Source organism: Pollicipes pollicipes, unplaced genomic scaffold (genome assembly GCF_011947565.3).
Source record: "Pollicipes pollicipes isolate AB1234 unplaced genomic scaffold, Ppol_2.1 Scaffold_4002;HRSCAF=4701_pilon_pilon_pilon, whole genome shotgun sequence".
NCBI classification, from domain to species: domain Eukaryota; kingdom Metazoa; phylum Arthropoda; class Thecostraca; order Pollicipedomorpha; family Pollicipedidae; genus Pollicipes; species Pollicipes pollicipes.
Genome location: NW_023596420.1, coordinates 18,109,331 through 18,133,868, shown reverse-complemented (window position 1 = coordinate 18,133,868; position 24,538 = coordinate 18,109,331). Strand labels below are relative to the sequence as shown.

Genomic DNA, 24,538 nt, shown 5'->3' with positions numbered 1-24,538 from the left:
CTTTGATATTCACTTATTAGGAAAACGGTGTCAACTTACTTGTGCAGCCATCACTTGAACACAAAGCGCATAGCATTGGCTTAACACGCGCTTGAGTGGGAGTCAAATTAACCTCCCCCCCCCCCCTCCCCAGGGTTTTGCTGGAATAGTTCCCGAACGGCGAGCGTAGTTTTTGCATACCTGTAGACAGTTAAATAGAGGATTCTGCGGTATCAATAATTTGATGTAATTTGTAAGGTCTCTGATCTACAGCAGGTCCAAGTCGGGCCGTGAATTCGGCGAAGTTAATTTTGAGGGAATAGCTCAATCCGATGTAACAACGGGGTGTTAAAGGAATCCAAAACATCTCTGATGGACTTTCTTAGGCAACACAACAATTGAATGAACAAATTCCATCGACCTAGGGTCAGGTATGAAGGTCAGAACAGGTCAAAACCAACCTATCTTATTGCCCCAGGGCTTCGCGTATGAGTTAGTTTCTGGTGATGATTTATAATCTATTGATAGCAGGAACCACGGTACACATCTTCCATGAACTTCTTAAAGGTCAAAACAGGTCACTGACCTAAATGACCCACGTCGACATTTCGTGTTTAGGAGCATACTGACTAGCGTAATCTTTGTCGGTCATTCAAATACAAAACTCAAAGCAGTCTTCAATTATTCTGGTCACTTTGACCTTCTAAAGTTCAAACATGGTCACTGACCTTAAACGAGCATATTATATTTTGCTTTGAACAGGTATCTAGGTTTTGGGGGCACTTTGGAGATCAACTTGGAGTTTGACCTCGTTTGATCTTATTGACTCGAAGATCATAAACTTGGAACCTCAAAATTTGACCTACGTGAGTCCACGTACAGGTCAACACATCCTGTCAGTTTGGTGTATCGCTTGCCGCCACCTTGCTGCAACGAGAGCGCAGTTTTTCGGACACATGTCCAGAGTCGCACGCTACGTGACTTTTTAGGAGATTCTTCGAACGCCGTCGAGTTTGGTAAAGTGCTCCAGTTTCTTCACGCTATAGATTTCCCAGTAATCTTTCATCATGATGCTAGGGCTGATCATCAAGGCTTTGCAGGGTGACCTGATTGATGCACTTCTCTGATTGACGGCTCTGCATAAAATTGATAGTTATGGGCGCTGCATGACCTACAGCAGGCGATGCGCCCTAACACCCCAAATCATCATCATCATCATCAGTTTGGTGTATCTAGCCCTCTTAGTTCCTGAGATCTCAGGGGCGGGGGCATTGACTCCCGCCTGAGCGAAGGGCATCCAGCCGGCCACCCGGGCGCATGTTAAATTATGATCTACCTCTAAACACGAGCACATTGTGTAACAAAACAAAAGTATCGTTTCTGTAGGCTACTGGTAGAGCACTTCTAAACGGTGGTCTGACCTGACCTGACCCTTGTGACACGCTGCGCACGTACAAACGTAATTTCAATTATCGTACGTAGCCCTAGAAATGGTCGGTTCGCCAGCACCGCATGATTCGGGCGTTGGGGCTTCGACAGGAAAAAGTCGATGCCGTCATCAAAGACAACTCTTGCACAGACAGCTGATACCTGTAATACAGTGCTAACGAATGTACACAGTGACTGTCTTGGCCTGTCTCTATGGGTATTTTTGTCGGGCCACCATGTGGCTGGCCATTCACGCTGCCTCCAGCTCTGCCAACGGTCGGGAATGTGCCATTAAACACAGGGAAAGGGTCATGCGTTCCGATCGGCGATTTATATTCTGTTCTGATAGTGCAGCTCCAACAGCACTGTTTGAGCATGTTCGCACCAGCCGCACACACATAAAAGTAATTTTGATTGGCACTACGTAACTCTAGAAATGGCCGACCCGGCAGCACTGAGTGATGCAGCGTTGGAGCATCGACCGGGAAACAGCTCTTGCACAAAGAGCTGATAGCTGTAGAACAGCACTAACGAACATACACAGTAGCTGTCTTGGCTTGCGCCTATAAGTATATTTATGGGCCACCGTATGCTGGCCATTACGGAACCTTCCGGCTCTGGCCAATGAAGCCTGACTGACAGCGCTCGCGTCGTCCACGCTCGGAGATGGCGCTCCGCTCCGGCCAGCTCGGGGCAGCGGGGCTTTCAGCAGGCGGCTTTTGGCGCTGGTGGGCAGCGGCTTACTGCCCGTCGTGCGTGACGGCGGCGGCCCCCATGTACCGTATCCAGCCCCGAGTAGCGTCCCTGTCAGGGGTGGCTGCTGGCAGATTATGCGTGGAGATGAGTGGGTTCCTGATGGGTCACACGCAGCTCGCAGCGCTGGGAGTTCCGGCCACTCCTCCAGTCCAAACCCAGGGGGAGGTCACCCGGGGCGCTGCGGCTCGCGGCGTCTCAAGTTTCTTGTTCCAGACCGGGCAGGCAGGATCGGTCACCGGGTGCGGGCCCCGACATGCCACACTGCGTGGGGGGGAGGGACGGGACGGCGCATCCCTCGGAGGGGCGCCCCCGGCACACCGTGCACATCTCTGCGAGCCCTGCACATGCCCTTGGCATGCCCACATCGTAAGCACTGACTGCAAAGGCGGGGTAACGAGGTGTACGGGCAGACCTCGCACCGCGTGTAGGCTGCTTGCAGAAGCGCAGGGAGTTCCAGCTGCCGCGCAGTTCTCGATGGAAAACTGGTCACGGCCGCTACTCTCCCGAGACGTGCTCACCTCCAGGATTGTTACTCCCCGAGACGTGCTCACCTCCAGGATTGTTACTCCCCGAGACGTGCTCACCTCCAGGATTGTTACTACTCCCGAGACGTGCTCACCTCCAGATTGTTACTCCCCGAGACGTGCTCACCTCCAGGATTGTTACTCCCCGAGACGTGCTCACCTCCAGATTGTTACTCCCCGAGACGTGCTCACCTCCAAGATTGTTACTCTCCCCGAGACGTGCTCACCTCCAGGATTGTTACTCCCCGAGACGTGCTCACCTCCAGGATTGTTACTCCCCGAGACGTGCTCACCTCCAGGATTGTTACTCCCCGAGACGTGCTCACCTCCAGGATTGTTACTCCCCGAGACGTGCTCACCTGCAGGATTGTTACTCCCCGAGACGTGCTCACCTCCAAGGATTGTTACCTCCCCGAGACTGCTCACCTGCAGGATTGTTACTCCCCGAGACGTGCTCACCTCCAGGATTGTTACTCCCGAGACGTGCTCACCTCCAGGATTGTTACTCCCCGAGACGTGCTCACCTCCAGTGTTCTCCCCGAGACGTGCTCACCTCCAGATTGTTCTCCCCGAACGTGCTCACCTCCAGGATTGTTACTCCCCGAGACGTGCTCACCTCCAGATTGTTACTCCCCGAGACGTGCTCCACCTCCAGGATTGTTACTCTACTCCCCGAGACGTGCTCACCTCCAGGATTGTTACTCCCCGAGACGTGCTACGCAGGATGTTACTCCCCGAGACGTGCTCACCTCCAGATTGTTCGATCGCCGAGTCCTCCACCAAGCCCGGGGTGTAGAGCACCCCTTCCACCTGGTTGAAGCTTGTCAGTGAGGAAGACCCTCACGTCTCGGCCCCGAAAATGGCCATGCCAAGAGGGCCTTAGTCTGACTTACGTCCTTGATTTTCAGAAGCGGAGCACTATTCCCACTGCCGCGGCCTGGGTTACACCGGATCCTGGAAGATTGTAAGTTCGCCGAGAACCTCGTAGGCGCTGAGGTTCCTGGAACTCAGTGGGACCAAGGAATCTTACCAGGAGGAATGCCGCCCCCATCGGAATCCAGCTACATTCTGTTGTCGTCGAAGATGCGGTTTCCTTAGCCGGCACCATGACTTCGCCCACTCTGTCGTTGCCCTGGGTTACGAAGTAACACGCGCGAAGGAACACAACGGGCGAGAGTGTTTTTTGTATGGGAAACACTTGGACAAAAGAAGGAAAAATACGCAAAACGTACATGTAAGGGACTGTTAAGCAGCAAAAACAAAGGTGTCACAGCTCTGAAAAGAACTCCGACACCACATGTTCTAGAGGCGGAGATGGCGACATAAAAACGGGGGAGAAAGCACCGCACGTACTACGTTATCAGATAACAATTAATGGGGAAAATTTGAGACAAGTGCTCCCTCCCACCTAACGCGACTGCAAACGCAAGAGCTGTCAAATCAAACTCCCGCTTCTTCGTAAGTGATTTCTTAATCTGGTAAAGCTTTCTCTCCATGCTGACAGACTGACAAAAAAGAAGGCATTCATATTGTCCAAGGTACAGAATTTCCAAAGGTGCAGAATGTCCAAAGTACAGAATGTCCAAGGTACAGAATGTTCAAAGCTCATTATGTCCAAGGTGCACGATGTCCAAGTTGAGGGATAACTTTCAAAATGGCGCAGAGTGGAAGGGCCCCGTCTCATAAGGCCAATGTACAGAATGTCCAAGGTACAGAATGTCCCAAAGCACAGAATGTCCAATGAACGTATTGTCCAACCAGAGCTTCCAAAATAGTTCTTGGGAGCGACCGCCAGGGTGTGAGTAATCGCCGTTATTGGTAGGCAGCGCTGCTCCGCCCAGCGTCGGCCTCGCACATACAGTTGACGCCAGTGCGAGCATTACAAGTATGCGGTCGGTGGGCCGCGTAGCAACGGATTCATTTCCCACGTCGGTGTAGAGATGGTGTCGGATGCTGTTGCTCGGCGAGGCCGCGCTCGACTTGCAAGTGATCGTTGAATACAATACTAGTACCGTGGACACGCGCGGAGCTGCTGTGAAAGCGTCGCGTCGCTGCCATTAGCCGGCGTGGAACTTGTTCTGTGTCTGACCGGGGGCGTGTTCGCAGTTTGGTCATAGCTTTATGCAACCAGAACCTCTTGTTGCAACTGTTGCTTATTCTAAGTGATCACTGTCACGTTTTCACCACAATTAGCCTACAGCGTCCAAAGGAGTAAACCTTCCAAGAAGGGGGAAAGTATGGGTATCAATAATTTATGCCTCCTATCGGGTTAATAGTCTGTTTCCGATCATTTATCACTGGGGTCTAGGTCAAATGTGTAACATATTACAAAGCACGCTACATTACAAATAAAAGAATATGGTTCAATGAATAGCCATTTGTGTTCAAGATACTGCACATGATACTATTTAGAACAATCGGCTGGTACATGAAGAGATTGGTGGAGACTTTTCATTGACGTGGATTCCCCATGTCAATTAATTGGGTCTGGCAGAGGCGGCGCCAGGAGATATAAGTTCAGGAAAGGCTTTTCCAGAGGGCTTCCTGAACAGCATGAAGTCTCCTTTCAGAGGGGAAGGGGGGGGGGGTCTTCCAGGCCTGGTCCTTTTGAAGCGGGCACCGAGGCATGTGACATGTGAGTCCTCATTGAACTGGGCCATGCATTAATGTTCATGTAGATCAATGTCGACAACAAAAATCCAGAATAGGGGAGTGCGTAAATGTTAAACTGTGTTAAAGTCTAGTTTCAGTGCGTAAACGTGACACCGGTCAAGTGGTGAACTAGTAACCTTGAATGAGGGGGCCAAACGCATAACAATACATCCAAGTTGTCAAAACATGGCTGTTGTCCTCTACGGCTGTCCATAGAAGCCAGTAATCTTAAACCAACGAAGCAGTTTCGCCGCTGACGGAGCAGCAACGGTGAGCTTGTCTCCCGAGGTAGGAAAGATGAGGATCAGAAAAGCTATGTTCAGAGGTCTTAACGTCCGGAAGATCTATACGTGGAATACCCACGCTCAAACTGCCCACGCTCAAGAGACTTCGGAAGAACCTTCTACTCCCCCGGATGAGACCCGTAAAGGAAATGGGGCAATGTAGCGGTACGCCGTCGAGTTTTGCTTGAAATTTATGGTTTTATTGGTTCACCGTCCCTGCGACCCCGGCCCTACGGCCAGCCCGGAAGCTGCGCGTGGACGCGGGTGGCGTGGGAAGCGGGGGTGCCGGCGAGTCGCACGCCGATTGAGTTGCGGGTGGGCTCGAAAGGAGGATAAGAGGTGCTGCTCGGGGCGCGTAGAGGGAGTCTCTCTGTCGGCGCTGTGTGCGGCGGTTCGCCGTTGTGTGTGGAGGGGTCCAGCCGCGATGTGACTCCAAATACATGCAAATAGCGAATGTGGAGCGCTGAGGGCGAATAACAGGGGGACTCAAGCCTACCCACACTGCCACATGTGGGCTGGGCAGCACGCACTAAATAATTGAGCTATGGCGGCGTTTCCGCTATTAAATGTCCCACCAGTCCAAGAGGAGGCACTGATTAGCAAGTCATAAGATCTCGCCAGGCTGAGAAGTGGCTGTGGTTAGTTTCCGATATCAAGGAAGTTAGTTTGTAAAGTGGGCGAAATCTGAGGACAACTTCAGTTTTTCAGATATGCTCGCCCTACAAGGGAAGTCGGTGACACTGCCTCTGTTCATCGCATGAGGACAAGCCCAGAATTCTATCACTCATTATAAGAAAAAGGCAAAGCTTTACGCGTGCGGCAACCGTCACTGTTTACAACAGTACTGTAACACACACACACACACACACACACACACACCACACACACACACACACACACCCACACACACCACAACATACACACACACACACACACACACACACACACCACACACACACACACACACACCACACACACACACACACACACACACACACACACACACACACACACACAACACACACACCACCACACACACACACACACCACACACACACACACACACGCACGCACGCACGCACGCACGCACGCACGCACGCACGCACGCACGCATGCACGCCCGCACGCACGATTTTTTCTCACAATTATGAAATGTATGCCAAAAACACAGGTATGTCAGTACCACGGGAGACACTTAGCTACGCCAAGATTCTACACCAATATTTCAAAAGTATTATGATAATTCAATAGTTCTAGGTAGTACACGTGGTCAGTATATAAGTTATCGCAAAACGCGCAACTCAAAAGGCCTGTGAATGATCGCAACTGTTGTTAATCTGTGCAGATCCCGACAAAAAGTATTTTAAAAATCAAGGATGCAAGCTTCCATACCCTGATTTCAGGGCACCCGGCACTATGATAAGGCTTGCACGAGACATCAACGGCTATGCCGGAAGGTTTCGATGGGCTGTATCGCAGATCAGAAAGCAATTCGGTACAGGAAATCAGTGTCCCAATCAAACAGCAGACAGGTATTGCTGAACGTACCTTACCTGAGCAACAGCGCTAACGATCAATATGTCACGACGGAGCTTGCGAGTTTGTCCTCTGTTAATGTTTACCGATACGCAGCGATTCTTATATCCTTAGTCCGCGTTGGCTTATGCCTCTGCTGAAATGTACGCTTAAAAGTTTTAAGTATGTTATGATGTGTGTCACTGGTGCACGTATGTCGACTACTTCCTCCCCTAATTGTGAGCGTACGCGTAAACATGTAACCGTAAACATGCGTAAACATGCGTCCCCAGGTGTTCATTAAACAAGCCTAAGTGTCATGCATTGTTCTTCTCACATACAGTTTCACTGGAAAAGGTACAAGACATTTGTGAACATCCTGTGCACACAGAACCATACACCATACATTGTGTATTCCACTCTATTCTGTTATTTTACTTTTGGTCCATTGAGACCATGGCGTAGGAACGGGGTGCCAGGGGACCATGCCTCCCCCCCTAGCCCCCCCCCTAGCCCCCCCCCCACTCTTCAAGGTGGGGGGGGGGCTAGCAATGTTAACTGCCCCCCCCCCTCCACTTTTCAGATCAAGGCTCATTTGGCCTACTTTTGCACTATATTTAACATGCATGCCGATTACCTAGTTCACCAGACGTCGCCCTTAAGATGCGTCATCTTTTTCATCCGCTCATCGGCCATCACTTAGTGTTACAGCCGCGAAGCCTGACACCGCGCGCGCTGGAGACTGCAACGCCGGGCGTCGAGGCTGTTGTTGCCATGACTTGGGGAGAGCGCATGGTCGAGACCATATTACGCAGTTTTCTTATCCGTAGATCAGTTATGACAGGATCTAGAGCATATTGAGACGAACGTGGGTTAGCCATGTCAATACAAATTAGAAGCCTCACTTCATCTACAATCTACGGTCAGGGAGAACTCAATATCTCTTAAGACACAGAAAAGCACGGAACTAGAGTCTATGTGACAATTATTGGACTATCTGCAGTGATCAGGGATGTTGTTTGCGTCAATGAGGGTTTCTGTGTTGATCCGGAGCTAACTCCGCGGATCAGAAGACCTTCCGTATCAGGGATGGGAACAATGTGATTTGATATATCCTTCTAATGGCCTCCGGATCGACCAGGAGATCCCACCCCGCGTCGCCAGAATGACAGCCAGAAGACACTTTGAGATGGGACGGAATGGCCATTCAGCCCTTGAACGGAAACGGCAATGTACCCCTGATATTCTACTCAAGAAGCCCGTTTACCCGGAAGGAAATAAGGAGCGTCATTATTGTTGAGTAAAGTGGGATCTCATTATTGTTGAATAGGATGGGTCGAAATAGGCTTAAAAAACGAGGCAAGTTCAAGCCATGTTTTCCTGGGAACGTTCATTTTCCAGAGTGTACTAGTGAACCAAATCACATCAAAAGGCTTGAGGATACCCGCCCGCATCCTCGAGAGCAAGGACAAGGATGGGTCTGGTTTGCAGCTTCCGTAAAACCGAAAAGTTTCGTCCACTGCAAGTGCCACCAGACGGCAGGCGCCGCCGCGTCTTCTGGATAGATAAATACTTGCAAAAACACAAAACATAGATATCCTACCCTTCACTTTTCCAGCACAACCACCAGATTCCAGCCCCACTTCACGGTGCTTTAAGGGCCAATCCGTTCTTTTTATCAGTCAAAAAATTGCACACGTAAAATATGCGCTCAGACCGCCTTGTTAATGTAAGACCATGATGTCATGGAGCGCTCAAGAATAGTTTTTTCAGGAACATCGTCATTTTTGTCCACCTATTGGCCCAGCGCTTAGTATCAGCTGCTAGGCAGACGCTGCGCACCCTATGGGGACTGCAACGCCGGGGGCCGAGGCTTGCGTTTCTTAGATTTTAGAGTGCGCATGCTCGTAATTGCGCCACATACTGGTATTAATAGTTGATTGCAGTGTTTAAAGGTAATAATTTCAGGAGCGTCCTCCGGGCCACGGCTAAAGGTTAGCACTACTGGGCTAACGCTCCGCGGATAATGGAGACTGCAATGCCTGGTGTCGAGGTTTTTGTTAAGATTTGAGAGCGCGCATGTTAAAAAACATGTTACATAACTTGTACCACTAATAAGTTTTAACCGAATGGTGGGACACAATCAAATTTTCATCTTCAAATTTGGATCAAACACATCGATCTACGATCTGCCTTCGCGATGTCCTCAATGTTTAGTGTTCGAGTCTGTCTCCGCGAAGGTGCCCAAGATTCGGCGGTCGGAACTATGACTGTAGACTGTATTTCTGTACTTCGCCAGACGCTCTGCCATCTACCGTTCGGTCTAGATACTACTACTCGCGCGATATACTCGGTACTCGCACCCGCCCCCCCCCCCCCCCCCCCCACACACACACAGTCATTCAGCCCGCGGGACGCGATCGAATGACGAACACAATTTCATTTTTTATATACGCGAGGGATGAGAGTGTACTCTACGATAATTGAACACAAGTATGGGCGGGAGACGCGACCGCGGGCCGGTGGGAAGACGGCGGCGGAGCGCGGAGGCTACAGTGCGAAAATAAAGTGCGGGGTCGAATACTAAATCTATAGAAAATACTAAATCTACCGCACACGGTGTGCCTGGCCACTCACTCACATGGTCTCAGTTAGATGTTCGCGACGCCGGGTAGCCGTGCAGACCGTCGCGGCGGCGCCGGGAAGACGTCGGACGTCGCCTCTCCAGCCGGAGTTGGACCTGTGGTCGGCGCACTCAGGCGTCCCGAATCCCCCGCGGGGACCGGCTCGGGCGGGGGCGGTGTGCCCGCCGCGGCCGCCGGCGCCGGGGGCGCGGCCGCTGGCAGCTGCGAGAGCTCGGCCGGGTCTGGCCGGCTGGGGGCGTACCGCTGCGGATGTGACGCCGGTTCCGTGTCAACACCCGGCCGCTGGGCAGGCGGATGAAGTAGCGCCGGTGAGGGCCGATCTTCGTGATGATGCCATACCGGTACCAGCGGCCAGTGGCTGAATTTTGGAGAGCGACTGAAGTCCCCGTCCGAAGGACTTTCCAGGCACCGTCCGGCTGCTTTTGTTGCAGCAGAAACCCGAGCCCCTGGAGTGGGCTGGCGTCCGTAGGCGGACGGTCGGAAGACAGCGCCTCCCTCGCCGCCTGGATCGCCACCTCGTGACAGGTGTCCCAGATAAAGGTTCTCTTTGCGCTCAGTTGGCGCAACGGTTCCAGCAGCTTAGTCGTCTCCTCGTTCAATGGCGCCACATGGTTGACGAGGCCGAAAAAGCTCGTCAGTGAGCGATTTCGGTGCAGGGAACGCCGCTATGGCGTTCGTCAGGGCCTGGTCCGGCACGTAGCCGTCTTGGGACGCGATGAAGCCGGCGAATCTGACGCTGGTCTTTATGTGCTGCGTCTTGGAGGGGTTCGGGGAGACACCGCGGGCACGGCACCTCGTCAAAAAACTTCCGGACTCGGGTGACGTGTTCTTCTCGCGTCTTGCTGAAGATGATGACGTCGTCCACGACACGTTGGATGCCGTCCACGTCCCGAAACCACTCGTCCATGCGCCGATTGTAATCTCGCTAATTGACGAGACGCCATAGGGCACGCGCAGATAGCGGTAAGCTCCCGAATGTGTAATGAACGGCGTCAGCTTTCGGCTGTCTTCGTCTAGAAGACACTGGTGATATCCTTTGGTGGCGTCGAACACGCTAAACCATTAAGCGTCCGACGCTGTGATGGATGCGCAACACACTCAGCAGGCGTGTTACATTGGCACAGCTCCCGCCAACGGACCTTTTCAGCTTTGAAAGGCCCACACAGTCGAATGTCCATGCCGTCCTTCTTAGGGGCCACTACGATGGGCGCGCACCACTCAGTTGACTCTATAACGGGCTCGATGGTGGCCGTCACGCTTGAGTTTTCGAGCTCGTGGCGCAGGGGCCTCTCTCAGAGCTATCGGCACCTGCGTGACGAGCGCACGGCGAAGGGGGGTGGCGGTCTTCTCGCAGATGGATTGGTATTCTTCTCCTGGCATGGTTCGTGCTTTGCCGTCCAACACGTCGGAAAACTCGTGAAGTGGCGCTGCATTCTCGGTCACGCTCGGAAGAGATGTGATCGTGGAGGCAGCTCTGAGGCGCTTGGGGACGCTGCGTGCTGCAAGGGGATTGTAGAGGGCAGCGCCGATCGGGCGGTGTGTGGGTCCGCTGAGGAGGGCCGGCCGGCCCGTCTCCGCCGTCACCGTCGTCGGAGGTCGGCCCATCCGACGGTCCCTCCCCCGGCCGGTTGCGCTCGCGGCGTCCCGTCCTCGTCTCCGGTTTCGGTAGGGGAGGGGGCTGACTGCGGCGCGGCCGCGCGCATCTCAGCCGCGGCTGGGTTGGGCGGCGGCGGCTGACTAGCGGCTGCGCCGGGCGGTCCGGCACCCCGACTGACTGCATTTATCCTGCCGTGGGTAATTGGGAGGTACAATACGAAGACGGACGGCAGTGCGCCACGAGAGGAGGAGTCGTGACACTCCTGGGATGATATGCACCGTGTCAACACCGCTACGTCGCCCAGGATTGATTCGGACGGGCAGACTCCCGCGCGAGCGCGTCACGTGTCCGTCCACAGCGCGGGGATGGGTCGACGGCGGGCTGGAAGTTATCGCCCATCTCGTCAATGAGTTCGGCGGCAAAGTCTAACCCAGCGACTGACACGTCGGCTCCGGCGTCCGGAAGCGCGTCATCTTGGCCGTCTTACGACCTGACACGGACACGCTGACAGTCGGTTGCGAATCCCGTTGATGCGGTCGCGAGCGTAACCACAGAGGCAGATGTCTCATGTGACTGGCGCGCGTTGCGGCACATCCTGGAGGTGTGACTCGTTCTGCCGCAGTTGTAGCACGACCCGATCCGCAGCCACGCAGAGATCAGATCGTGCATGACGGGTGCCACAGTTTCTGCAGACCGGGCAGCGCGGAGAGTCCATTTCTCGCTCGGAGCCGCCCGCACCTGACGCTCGGCGGGGAGGGGTGGGGCTTCGCGACTGGAGCCTGACAACCGCCGGAGTCCTGGGGCCCGAAGGGCGGCCGGCGCGCCGGCCGACCGGGGCGCAACACGCATGAGCAGCGTTTTTCATGTGAAGTACATCTAGAAATGACGCTTAGTCATTGCCTGGAACATCTTGATTTTATTCTTGGTACTGATCATCTATGACTTAAAATTTAACCGTCTGAGTTTTGATCAGCTCTCAGCACGTGTTGGATATGGGCTGTTTTTATAATACCATATTGAAGAATATTCCACCTCATTCAATGATACCACTACTGACCACGAAACATTTTTGATATTAGCTTGCTACTGCTGAAAACCCATCCCATACCAATCACAATGCTGGTGTATCATGCCGGAAACTGTCATTAACTCACACTTATTTGTTATCTGAATTTGTTTGCAATTATTAACCCGAACTTATGATGTCTGCATGATACTGACAATCGAGCAGTCAATACTGGCATCCAGAATTGCCCACTGCTGGTGTCGATTTCGCCAAAAAGATTTTCGGACATAGCGCGACTATAATTTCATTTCATATTCCGTCTGCTTTCAGTATGTTTTCGCAGCCCACAAATGCAGGCAAGCCTTACCGTGCTCAACTTTGACAATCAGCGACTGGTGCCCGGCGTGGCACCCCCAGCCGGCTCCATTCCGTCATGGAGCAGACATAGATTTGTTACTAAGCTAGTAATCCGGCCGGCCAGCCACAGCCGCGTGATATTCGTGATGGTGTCGACTGTATGCGCGCGGTCGGCGCTGGGTTGGGGCAATCGCCGCCTGCCAATAAAGGCGATTATTCATACCTTGAGGCCGATCTAGCAACTAGTTTGGAAGCTTTGATCTTTGGACATTCTGCACCTGGACAATATGTACATTGGACATTCCGCACTTCGGCCATTCTGCACTTTGGACATTCTGGACATTGGGGCATTATGATACGGACCCACCCACAACAAGTCAGTTGTATGTGACGTCCAGCGCCTGCTGACGATGCTTGCCAGGATTTTTTGTCGGGTCGGTATCATATTGTCCCAGGTACAGAACGTCCAAAGGTTCAGAATGTCCAAAGTACAGAATGATTAAGGTGAAGAATGTCCAAAGTTCATAATGCCCAAAGCACACAATGTCCAAAATGAGAAGTAACTTCCAACATGGTGCAGAGGGGAAGGAGTACCATAATGCCGAATGTACAGATGTCCAAGGTACAGAGACATTCTGTACTTCGGACATTCTATACCTTTGGACATTCTGTACCTGGGACAATATGAACGCCTCCTTTTGTGGTCATGTGACGTGCACAGGGAGGATACTGAGCATTGATTGGTGCTGACAAACGTGTTAAGGACAGCTCGAACGCGGTCTGAAGCTCCCAGGTTTATCTCCAGATATATGCGTCAAGAAAAATCTTCAGGGAATGGGATCTAAAAATGCGCGCCGTCAGGAGCAGAACGCTACGCGTACGGCTAAAATAACGTTGGGTGGTAGTGGTTTGAGGGCAGTGGCTAATCAGCTTGGGGATTGGTTGCCTGCATCAAACACAACATGGGCAATTTTGACAGCGTGCCAGCGCATCATAGGTAGCTTCGAACAGGTCTTTGGTAGATGTTGTGGTATGGAAGGTACTATGGAGGCGCAGCTTTTATTTACTTCATGTTTATGTACAATCGTGACCTATTTTATATAAGTCAAATAAAGCTTGATATTGCTGTTGTAAGTCAGTTAGTGTCCACCTTGGTAGCTGCGGTAAGTGGGGTTGCGGGCGCTATGGTGCTGTATTGGGAAATATACCACCATTATTTGGAACAGTTGACGTCAGGCCAGTCGTGCGTGAAAAAGAATGTTAACGACCAAAAGCAGCGGGGCTCTGCGTCGGGCAAAGTTTTTTTATATTTTTGCTGTGAAGCTCTGATCTGCAGCATCAGACAGATCAGTTATGTTGAGAGGATACAGGATGCAGGTGCTATTGATAACTGCAGCACACATTTTTCACTATTTTTAATTTCTTCCCCTGTTAATGTATTGGCTGTGCCATGTGAATTCACACTCCCTTTATGCTCTTTCAGCTTCTATGTTCTGGTTGTGTTGTGCTGTCAGGAATGTCAGATGTAGGCAAAAGCCAGCCTTAATGACCTCAAAATGGGAGGGTAGTTATGCACAGGGATTTTGGTCTTGTTTTACCCTGATCCTGTTATTGATGTGTAAGAGTTACCCACACATGTTCCTTAAATGTCAATCTGAAGATTTACCATTACTTGCATATTGGTATACCCCTTCCTCCCTGTGGCATAACCTTTACTTCCCAGTGTACAAAACATCTTGCTTGTCATGAAGGCAGGTCCACCATCAGGAAAAACTTGGACTAGGAAAAATGAGAATTATCAAAAGACAACAAAGCAATGTCCTATTTGTTGCTGACCTAATGATGCTTGTTTTCAGGTCAGTATTGCAAGTTGTAGTTGAATGTCAAGAATATAATAAACCATAAATATAAGTTTCAGGAAGTCCCAATGGCTGCAAGCAGGGATCATACAATTTTTGTACAAAGTGACCTTTTTGAAAAAGGTTTTCCAGTCATGGAAGAAATAAGAAGAAAGGGAAAGCTGTGTGATGTTACACTTAAGGTATATAATGATGGAAGGATATGATGATGATATGATGATATATGATGTTACACTGAAGGTATATTCCTGTCATTGGAGACATTGGTCAGATTATGGTTCTTATTAGCAAAAGAGGGATATGTCATGCAATCAACATAATAATATATGAGCAGGTACCAACCTGTACTGATCAGACTGTGAGAGCCAGTTATTGGCAGCCTGCATACCACTGTGTTCCAGGTGGATGGTCAGTCCTTCACTGCTCACAAGCTTGTTCTGTCTGCCAACATACCATACTTCAATGCCATGTTCCTGCATGACATGGTGGAAAGCAAGCTATCAGAAATAGAGATGAAGGAGATTGACACCAGGTATCATCATTCTGTGTTCAAATATTGGAGTGTCACATGAATATTATGTGTGTACATATTATGTGTTCACATTTGTGAACTGCATAAGGCTAAAATAATGGTGGCCAGGCCTGGAGACAAAGCCAGGGGCCTGGCTTTGCAGCTATATGTGAGGCCAAGATGGTGATATGAAGTTGAAGCTGAGGTTGGTAACTGTGGAGTTGAAACTACAAAGGCAATATTGGTAATAGTCACTTTGTATTTTAAAAACATGAAACAGAATCTGAAGCCCATGGCTTGAAAGCTCTAACCTTGTGCATGCAAAGATGAAGCCAGCAGCTCCTTATGTAGAAAATGTGAGACCAGACTCAGGCCACCATCACTTCTAGATCATGAGGCTATAGCAGAAACTTAATCTAGAGCACAACATTATGTTTGGCAGCAAAAACTTTTCAGACTTTCCATGTCTGCTAATGCCATGTAGAATCAGGAAAGACAAGGATCTAGAGGAGTGATTGAGACAAGGTTTTCAAACTGTCTCCATCATCTTCCATGTTCTTGTGTATACTTTGTTTCATATAGGAAGTTGTCTGACTGTCCCCATGTCTTTGTTGGGCCTAAGAATGAATGGATGGTTTTGGCTTTCAGCCATGTATCCATCACAGTCAGGAAAAGCTGTGTGTTATTGGGGTTAAATTGATAGGCAAGTCTATTTTTACTACATCATGGGTATCTGCATGGTTTGGCAAGATAACAAAGATGAAACATTTTAAATTTGCTTCAAGGCAGAACTGAAGCCGTGAGGCAAAAGTTGTTAATAGGAGAAGCTGGAACCATGTGATAAAGATGGTTTGAGGCCGCTGAAGACAGCCATGGAAAATGGCTGAAGGCCAAAGCTGAATCTGAATCCAAAGTCATTGGAGGATAATTTGTGGCTTCGCGAAGCAAGGTGTCGAAAATAGCTCCGCCCCCATGTCTGACGTGGCACAAGTGGTGATACTTCCGACATTTGTATCATTTGATGTACATGTATTTCTTTACATGATTGTTGTGTTCATTAATGCCTTACTCGCCACCTACTCCTTTCAGCAGTTCTGCAAGTTTCTTCATCATTGTTGTTTTGTTCTCCAGTGCATTGGAATCGCTCATCAACTTCGCCTACAGCGGTCGGATTCTCATAAACAACAGCAACGTGCAGAACCTGATGATGGGTGCAGCGTTCCTCCAGCTGACGGCCGTCCGGGATGCCTGTGCTAAGCACCTCATCAAGGAGTGAGTGGGGCAGGATGGTCTTGGATGGCCTTGCCACTCGAGTCCATTGCTAAATGAAATGGGTGGCATACTAGAGGGCTAGATTGTGCACATGGTGCATGCACATAGATCATGCATTTAGTCCACTGACGTGATGGGATGATTTCAACCTTCTCCTGTCCTTACATCCCTTCATGTGGCTGCCCCCCCCCCCCCCCCCCCACATTCCTGTTCCATGTAATGCAATATCCAGCTTTGTGCATCCTCTGTCCACTTGTGCTCTGAGAAGAGACCTCATTGGCACCACCACATAGTGACTGGGTGTGTATGACTGCCCCTCCCCCCCCCCCCCCCACCCATCCATCATCATTAGACTGCGTCTGTACGCGGAGACCGGCGGCGGCGAGCAGTGACTGGGCACTTGTGTCTGCCAGGCTGGCGCCCGGTAACGCGCTGGGCATCCGCAAGTTTGGCTGCGACCTGCACTGCACGGCGCTGGTGAAGGCGTGCCGACGCGTACATCCAGAAGCGGTTCGGCGCCGTCACCGAAGGCGACGAGTTTCCTGCAGCTGGAGGAGCGGGAACTGCGCGACATCATCAGCAGGGATGAGCTGCACGTCGAGTCCGAGGAGTTGGTACGCGCGCCGGCGGGCTCGGGGAGGGGCGCGTATGGGACAGCGGGTGCACGCGCGGAGGAGACGACCAGGGAACGGACGGCATTGGAACAGGAGCGACTGCTCACGGACGGAGGGAATAGGACAGCAGCAGGCAAGCAAACAGAAACCGCACAGGAGCTGGTGTGTGCACGGACACAGAGTGGGTATGAATAGCAAGGGGACTAGTGTGGATTTGAGTGACGTCGTGGCCGTAACATGAGCACCAACGGTGGCGGGACGGTAGTTGGCACTGGCTGTAGTGGGGGCTGCTTATCAGTGACGAGGAGCGGAGAATGTGTTGACTATCCCACAGCCAGCAGCGGCGGAGGGCGTGGTGGAGCGCCGGGCCGCCCGCCGCGCGGCGAGGCCGGCGGCCGGGCCGGTCCCGCTGACGCCGCGCCCCGCCGCCGCCGCCAGGTGTTCGAAGCCGTACTGAGGTGGGTGAAGCACGACACCGAGCAGCGGCCCGAGTGTCTGGCCGGCCTGCTGACGCTGGTGCGCATGCCGCTGCTGACGCCGCAGTACCTGACCGATCACGTGGCCACCGAGCCCCTGATCCGCAGCTCTCACCTCTGCAGGTCGGTGTAGTGCCCTCTCACCTGTGCAGGTCAGTGTAGTGTCCTCTCCCCTTTGCGGGTCAGTGTAGTGCCCTTTCACCCCTGCAGGTCGGTGTAGCGCCTTCTCATCTCTGCAGGTCAGTGTAGTGCCTTCTCACCTCTGCAGGTCAGTGTAATGCCCTCTCACTGCCGTCTCCGGTCACGGGCGGACGCAGCCCGCGTTTCACGCATGACAAGCCAGCTAGCCGTCCCAGACAAGCCAGCCAGCCGACCTTCCCGTGTTGGGACGTAGTATATATGGCCGGTAGCGGGGTAGTCATTGCCGGGCTGACATGCCGTCACGTACTGCCGCCGTTTGACCAGACCCTGGTGCTCGCCCTCCTCCGGTGCCCTGGCCGTCGTGTGACCAGACCCTGGTGCTCGCCCTCCTCCGGTGCCCCGGCCGTCGTGTGACCAGACCCTGGTGCTCGCCCTCCTCCGGTGCCCTGGCCGCCGTGTGACCAGACCCTGGTGCTCGCCCTCAGGCGGTGCCGCGGCCGCCGTGTGACCAGACCCTGGTGCTCGCCCTCCGGCGGTGCCTCGGCCGCCGTGTGACCAGACCCTGGTGCTCGCCCTCCTCCGGTGCCCTGGCCGTCGTGTGACCAGACCCTGGTGCTCGCCCTCCGCCGGTGCCGCGGCCGCCGTGTGACTAGACCCTGGTGCTTGCCCTCCGCCGGTGCCGGGGCCGCCACGCACCGCCGACTGACGGCCGGCCTGGTGTTGTCCGGCCGCAGGGACCTACTGGACGAGGCGCGTGACTACATGCTGATGCCGGAGCGGCGCGCGGCCATGCGCAGCTTTACGTCACGTCCGCGCTGCTGCATCGACATCGTCGGTCTGATGTACGCCGTCGGCGGCCTGGCCAAGAGCGGTGAGGGCTCCGGCCGGCTGGAGCTGCGACCTGTCCGGTCCGCCGTCCCAGCGAGCCGCCAGCGGGCGCACAGCACACCCGCCCGCTGTGGCGGCATGCGTCGGGACCTGGGCTTTGGACGGTGGGGAGTACCTCGGTGGTGCGGTTCGCTCTCCACGTCCGGCGTGAGGCACCCTGTCGGAGCACGCGCATCCATCGAGCCTGTGCCAGACTGACAGTCGTTATGTTCGGCGTGTCTGCATAGCGGTATCTCCGTACGTTCACAGAATTTAGAGGCAGACATTAGCCGCCGTTTGTGAACATCCCTCGCGCTTGAATTCCTCCCGATCTGATCCCGTCGTCCGATGGCGAGCTATGTCGTGCTTCAAGCCTGTGCTCTCTGACTGGTCACTCTCCCCTTTGTGACCGCCCCTCCCACTGTGGCTGTCTTTTCCTCTTGTGACCATCTTTCCCGCTGACCATTTTTCCTCTGTGACCGCTCCTTCCCCGTTCTGTGGCCGGTCGGGCTGTTACGTGACTTTTGCGACTGGCTACCCCCCCCCCCCCCCCCCTGTGACGGTTCATCCCACTGTAACCGGTCGGTCGGTCTGGGACCGTCCGTTCCACTGTGACCGTCTTTCCCTCCGCGAGCGTCCCCCTCCCATTGTGACCGTCTTCCTCCGTGACCGTCTTTCCCTCCGCGAGCGTCCCCCTCCCATTGTGACCGTCTTCCTCTGTGACCGTCTTTCCCTCCGCGATCGTCCCTCCCGTTGTGACCGTCTTCCTCCGAGACCGTCTTTCCCTTTGACCCCCCCCCCTCGTCCTGTGACCGGTCGGCCGTTCTGTGACCTCTGTGACTGCCCCCCCCCCCGTGTGACCGTGCTGTGAGCTGCGGCCGGCGCGCGCAGGAGGATCGCTGAGCACGGTGGAGGTGTTCCACCCGGTGACCGGCCGCTGGACCATGGCCGAGAAGATGTCCGGCAACCGGTCCCGCGTCGGCGTGGCCACGATGAACGGCCGCCTGTACGCCATCGGTGGATTCAACGGCACCGACCGGCTCGCCACCGTCGAGGTGTTTGACCCCAGGTCACGCACCTGGGAGGAGGCCAAGCCGATGAACTACCGGCGCAGGTCAGCCGAGCGTGCGCGCCTGCCGCTCTGTCCCGCCGCTGCTGTCGAGCTCTGTAGATATACCGTAACGCTTGTGACGGATCTGCGTGTGCAACAGCAGATGTTGGGTTTCTGGGGTCATTAGTTTCATTTGATGGGGAGGAGGTATCTTCCATTAATCAGGGATGTCCAGATTGTTATATCAGCTTTCCTTTTCTGTTTGCATATGTGGCGCAGCGTTTCGTCCGCGTCCGACGTTAAAGGGTTCACGACTATTCATTCATGCTCACGGACAGCGCGCTGGGTGCTGTGACGCTCAACCACGAGATCTACGTGTGCGGCGGCTACGACGGCAGCACGTCCCTCAACTCGGTGGAGAAGTACGACAGCAAGCTGAACCGGTGGACGCCCGTGACCTCGATGATTCGCCAGCGCTCGGCCGCCGGCGTCGTGGCCTTCGAGGGCAAGATTTTCGTGCTCGGGGGTCATGACGGTCTCTCCATCTTCGAGACGGTACGGGCCGGTGGCGCGCGCTCTGCAGTCTTCCTGTGTGTCGTGTTGAGTGTGAGCAGTTCACAGTGCATGATATCCTTCGGTCCAGTGCGCAGGGAATTACCCCAATTTAAAATGACATTCCATCTAGACCTTAAAACTTACCTGGAATGGCATGGTCGCCAGGGACATGCTGGGTAAGTTATGGGCAAGGGTTCGATGTCCTCCCGTTTCACGGTGAAATCCGCTCTCTCCTGTTCTGTTGGAGGACGTCGATGCTATCCAGTGCATGCGTGCTTCGTGTGAAGTGTGGCAGCCACACAGAAGGGTGCTGAGTGTCGCTGACGCTGCCGTGGCACGTCCACGGTCACCGCCAGGTGGAGTGCTACGACCCGCAGAAGGGTGCTGAGTGTCGCTGACGCTACCCGTGACGCGTCCACGGTCACCCGCCAGGTGGAGTGCTACGACCCGCAGAAGGGCGTCTGGTGCTGCGGACCTCCGATGCTCACCAAGCGGTGTCGGCTGGGCGCGGCGGCGCTCAACGGCAAACTGTACGTGTGCGGCGGCTACGACGGCTCCGTTTTCCTGCGCACCGTCGAGGCATACGACCCGGTCACCAACAGGTGGGCTGTGCGCCGGCGGCCGGTCGCTGCCGTGCCTCCGTCCCCGGGCACTGGGCCGATGAGGCGCGGCTGGGCCAGCCCGCGTGGAGTGCCCGGGACGGAGGCGGTGGGAAGTACGGTTCTACAGGGCGCTCGCTGTCTGTTTGTAGGTCCCCGTCGCTCGTGAGATACCAGTTGAGAGGTCTCCCGTCTTATCTTGGTCTTTATGAAATAACGCCTGCTTTTCTGGGCGCAGACAGCTTCGTTGCACTTCCCTTCCCCCTCCCCCCGCGCTGCCTCGGCGAGGCGTCTGGGCTGACCACGCACCACCCGTGTGCCTCCAGCTGGAGTTACGTGGCGCCGATGAACGTCACCCGCTCCCGCGTCAGCCTGGTGGCCGTCATGGGCCGCCTGTACGGCATCGGCGGCTACGACGGCTTCGCCAACCTCAGCACGGTGGAGGTGTACGACCCGCAGCGCGACTGCTGGGAGCCGGCCGCCTCCATGTGCGCGCACGAGGGTGGCGTCGGCGTCGGCGTCATCCCTGTGCTGGAGTGAGCCGCGCCGCCCTGGACAGAGACAGAGCCGCGCGCCGGCCCGACACCGCCACCTTCCGCGCGTCGCGGGCCGCGAACCACCGACCGCGAACCGCCGACCGCGAACCGCTGGCCGCGAGCTGCCGGCCGCGTGCGGCGTGCCGCAAGCCGCCGGCTGCGTGCCGTGTGCCTCGTGCCGTGTGTCGCGAGCCGCCGGCCGGCCGGACGGCAGTGGTGTGTCCGGCGTCGGCCGCCGACAGCGGGCCCTCGGCTGTGACGCCGTGACGCTCGGAGAGCAAACTGAGGCGGCACTGCTGGCCTGGGCGTGCACCGCCGGCGTCCCGGCGCCGCCTGCTCGTCGGCGGAGCGGCGAGCGGACATTGTTGTCCGGCCGCGCACGCCGATGGATGGCGTCGGCGGTGGATAGGTGGCGGCGCTGCTGGCCGGGCCGGGCCCGCCTGCGCCGTTACCGCAGCTCCGGGGCTCCGTTGGAGACCGGTTGACCGCCTGTGATATACTGGAGTCAGGTGGCTCTGGATTGCGTCGTTGCGGGAGCCGTTGACGCGACCGCGGTCAGCACGCTGCCCCGGTAGCGGCTGTGTGTTCTATGGACAGCCGACAGGCCGTTCTCATCGTGAGAAGATGGCACTCGCCGTTCGTGAGAACGCAGTGGTCGGCGCATTTCTGGCATGAGCTTACTGCCTTCACGTGATTGGCCTCGTGGTTTCAGTCCATTTGCATTGCCAAGTGCAATACAAATGGCACATGCGCGACTGTCAGGTAAGCAGTGTTCACTGCTTCAGCGGCGTGCTGCGCAGATGTCGTCCCTTTGGGCACGTAGAACACTTTGTAATTGGCTGTTAGTGATCACCGATGTGGCCGCTCGAGTGTGTGCAATGTGATTGTGCGAGGCTGCGTGTGTTGCACTTTTCCAACGGTCCCGGCATGCGTAAAGGTGTGTGAGGCCAGACGCCGGCTGCTGCAGCGGCGCACTAACGGGGATCTTCGGCCCCACCAAGGTCTCGGGGGGGGGGGGGGGGGGCGTGGTCATCGGTGCCGCTGAAGGACTGATTGGTGGGCTGGCGATGTCCCGCTGCCTGGGACTTGGGGCATTGCTCGCGTTTTATCTGGATAACCGGTGGAATCACGCTCACTTCGCAAGTAGGATGTGCATGGTGACGGATGGCAATCGCCGACCATAATCGTGTTACAAGAGCTGTTCGATGATACTCCATTGTTTCATAGGTGATGATCAGCTGACATATTGTGCACCACGCACCCTTCCCATGTTGGCACCAATAAATGCGATGACCAGTGGCGATGACCGTTGAGGTTCACAGGACAAAGAACTCTTCAAAGGGTATCATCAACTGCTTTGACTTGAAAGATGTCAGCGAGGAGGAGATAGTCGACGGCCTTGCCGAGTTCGGAGTGACATGCTCGCCGCATCAAGGTGCGCAGGGGTGCGGAGTTGGTCCCCACCAACAATATCGTACTGACTTTTAATCGTCCTGAACATACCATCTGAAGTAAGGGTAGGCTATTGAAGGTGAAGGTGGGCGCCTTTTATTCCGAACCCCATGAGGATGTTTTAAGTGCCAGATGTTTGGACATACGAGGGATTTCTGCCGTAACCAGCCAGCATGTGGCAATGTGTGCTTCTTCCGAGCACCCGGCGATCAGTGCACTGCAAGCGAACCCGTGGTGTGTGAACTGTGGGAAAAACCAGAAACCTCACTCCACTTTTGATCGCGCATGCCCGGCGTACGCCAGAGAGAAGGAGATCATCGCACTAAAAACTCACGAGAACATCTCATTTCGGGAAGCAAGGGACTTATATGAACTGAGCCACCCTAAGACATCATATGCCACGGCGACCAAGGTCCATGTCCCACCTGAGGTCTCCTTAGACCAGATGACTGGAACGCAGTTCATTAAACTGCTTACATCGTTCGGGCTGTCGGTTGTAACCGGCGTCTCAGGTGCAACGCCACAGCATCGGCAACACTGTCGTCCCCCGTCTCGTTGGCACCTTGTGCCCCCTCTGAGGCACAGGCCAGCGCGCCAGTTGTTACCTCGCCGCCCCCCCCCACACCAGCCGAAAGCAATGAGTGGACCGTGGCCCGCCGGGGCCGAACCTCTCGGTCTTTGCCAGTAAGCGCGCGATCACCGGCTTCACAGCCGTCCTCCCCAGGAGCATCACGTCCTACAACCCTGAGTGAGACGATGGGACGGAAACTGGACAACCTTGAGCGCCAAGAGGCGGAGAGACGGGCGCGCGAGGCAAAGCGTGCACGCCTTCAGGAGAGGAGAGGGCAAAGGCAGCCAGTCGGCTGTCGGGTGCGGGCCCCGGGCATGCTCCCTCGGGGGAGGTTGTCCCACCTCCCCGAAAGCGTGTGGAAGCTCCCTCAGGCCCCTCCGACTCGCGGAGAGGCCCGTCTATGGGCACTCCACCACCACCGCCGCCTAGGACCACGGCGTCGCCGGCGCCGGCTCAGTTTAGGACGGGGCGTCCGGAAAAGCGTGGACCGCCGGGGCCGATTTCGCCAACAGATGGCGGTAGTCCCCGGATCCGACCCAGGATCCGCCCGATCTCTTCGGGTTCTGACGACAAAACCCACAACCATGGGCCAGGCTCAAGCGCTGCTGAGTTCTTTTAAAACCTTACAGTGCTTTTAAAGCCTCCTCATTCAGTCAGTTTTACAGTGGAACTGTAGAGGTGTAAGGTCAAGCACCCAGGACTTGCAGACAGTTTTAAGCGCGCACTGCCCGGTAGCCGTGTGTCTCCAGGAGACCAAGTTGGCGCCTGATGCGGCCTTCAGCCTGAAAGGGTACACTACCTTCCGCACTGACATGCCAACAGATACCGTTGCTTACGGTGGCGTTCTTTTGGCTGTACACCAAAGCGTACCTACGCGGCGTCTGGTGTTGAGAACAGACTTGCAGGCTGTCGCAGCAACGGTGAATTTCAACCGCCACACCATAACTGTCTGCTCTCTACTTGCCACCTGGGGTTTCATTTCCATCTGGAGGACTACGAGAGTTAGTCTCTCAACTTCCTCCCCCTCTACTCGTTTTAGGCGATTTTAATGCACATCACACTGTGTGGGGGTGTGCTTCCACGAACACTCGCGGGAGGCTATGTGAGGCTCTCGTGCGTGACGAAGGTCTGTGCGTTTTAAATACAGGATCAAGCGCATTTTACATTGCCATCCGGACAATCGTCGGTGCTAGACCTGAGCATTTGTAGTCCGCAGTTGGTACCACATTCACTGGGATGCTTCAGAGGACCCCCTTGGAAGGGACCACTTTCCGGTCGGGTTCGGTACGTG

The 24,538-nt window shown here is 54.7% G+C and overlaps 2 protein-coding genes across 2 annotated transcripts in view; one reads left to right on the top strand and one right to left on the bottom strand.

Annotated features, from left to right (window-relative positions):
• The window catches only part of LOC119093272 (SID1 transmembrane family member 1), a 39,815-nt gene extending 29,956 nt beyond the window's left edge, over positions 1 to 9,859 (bottom strand). Inside the window, exon 1 of the mRNA XM_037216203.1 lies at positions 9,780 to 9,859. The gene's annotated coding sequence lies outside the window, so the exon portion shown is untranslated. The remainder of the gene's footprint in view (positions 1 to 9,779) is intronic.
• Positions 9,860 to 13,825: 3,966 nt separating this feature from the next.
• Positions 13,826 to 21,327, top strand: LOC119093554 (kelch-like protein 18). The gene is given in 13 exon segments (XM_037216517.1): positions 13,826 to 13,906; positions 14,600 to 14,784; positions 15,004 to 15,134; positions 16,245 to 16,385; positions 16,799 to 16,871; positions 16,873 to 16,923; positions 16,925 to 16,999; positions 17,438 to 17,598; positions 18,351 to 18,487; positions 19,375 to 19,597; positions 19,873 to 20,089; positions 20,522 to 20,691; positions 21,015 to 21,327. Coding segments are annotated over 12 exon segments (1,707 nt in total). The 5' UTR covers positions 13,826 to 13,906; positions 14,600 to 14,670; the 3' UTR covers positions 21,229 to 21,327.
• The last annotated feature ends 3,211 nt before the right edge of the window (positions 21,328 to 24,538 follow it).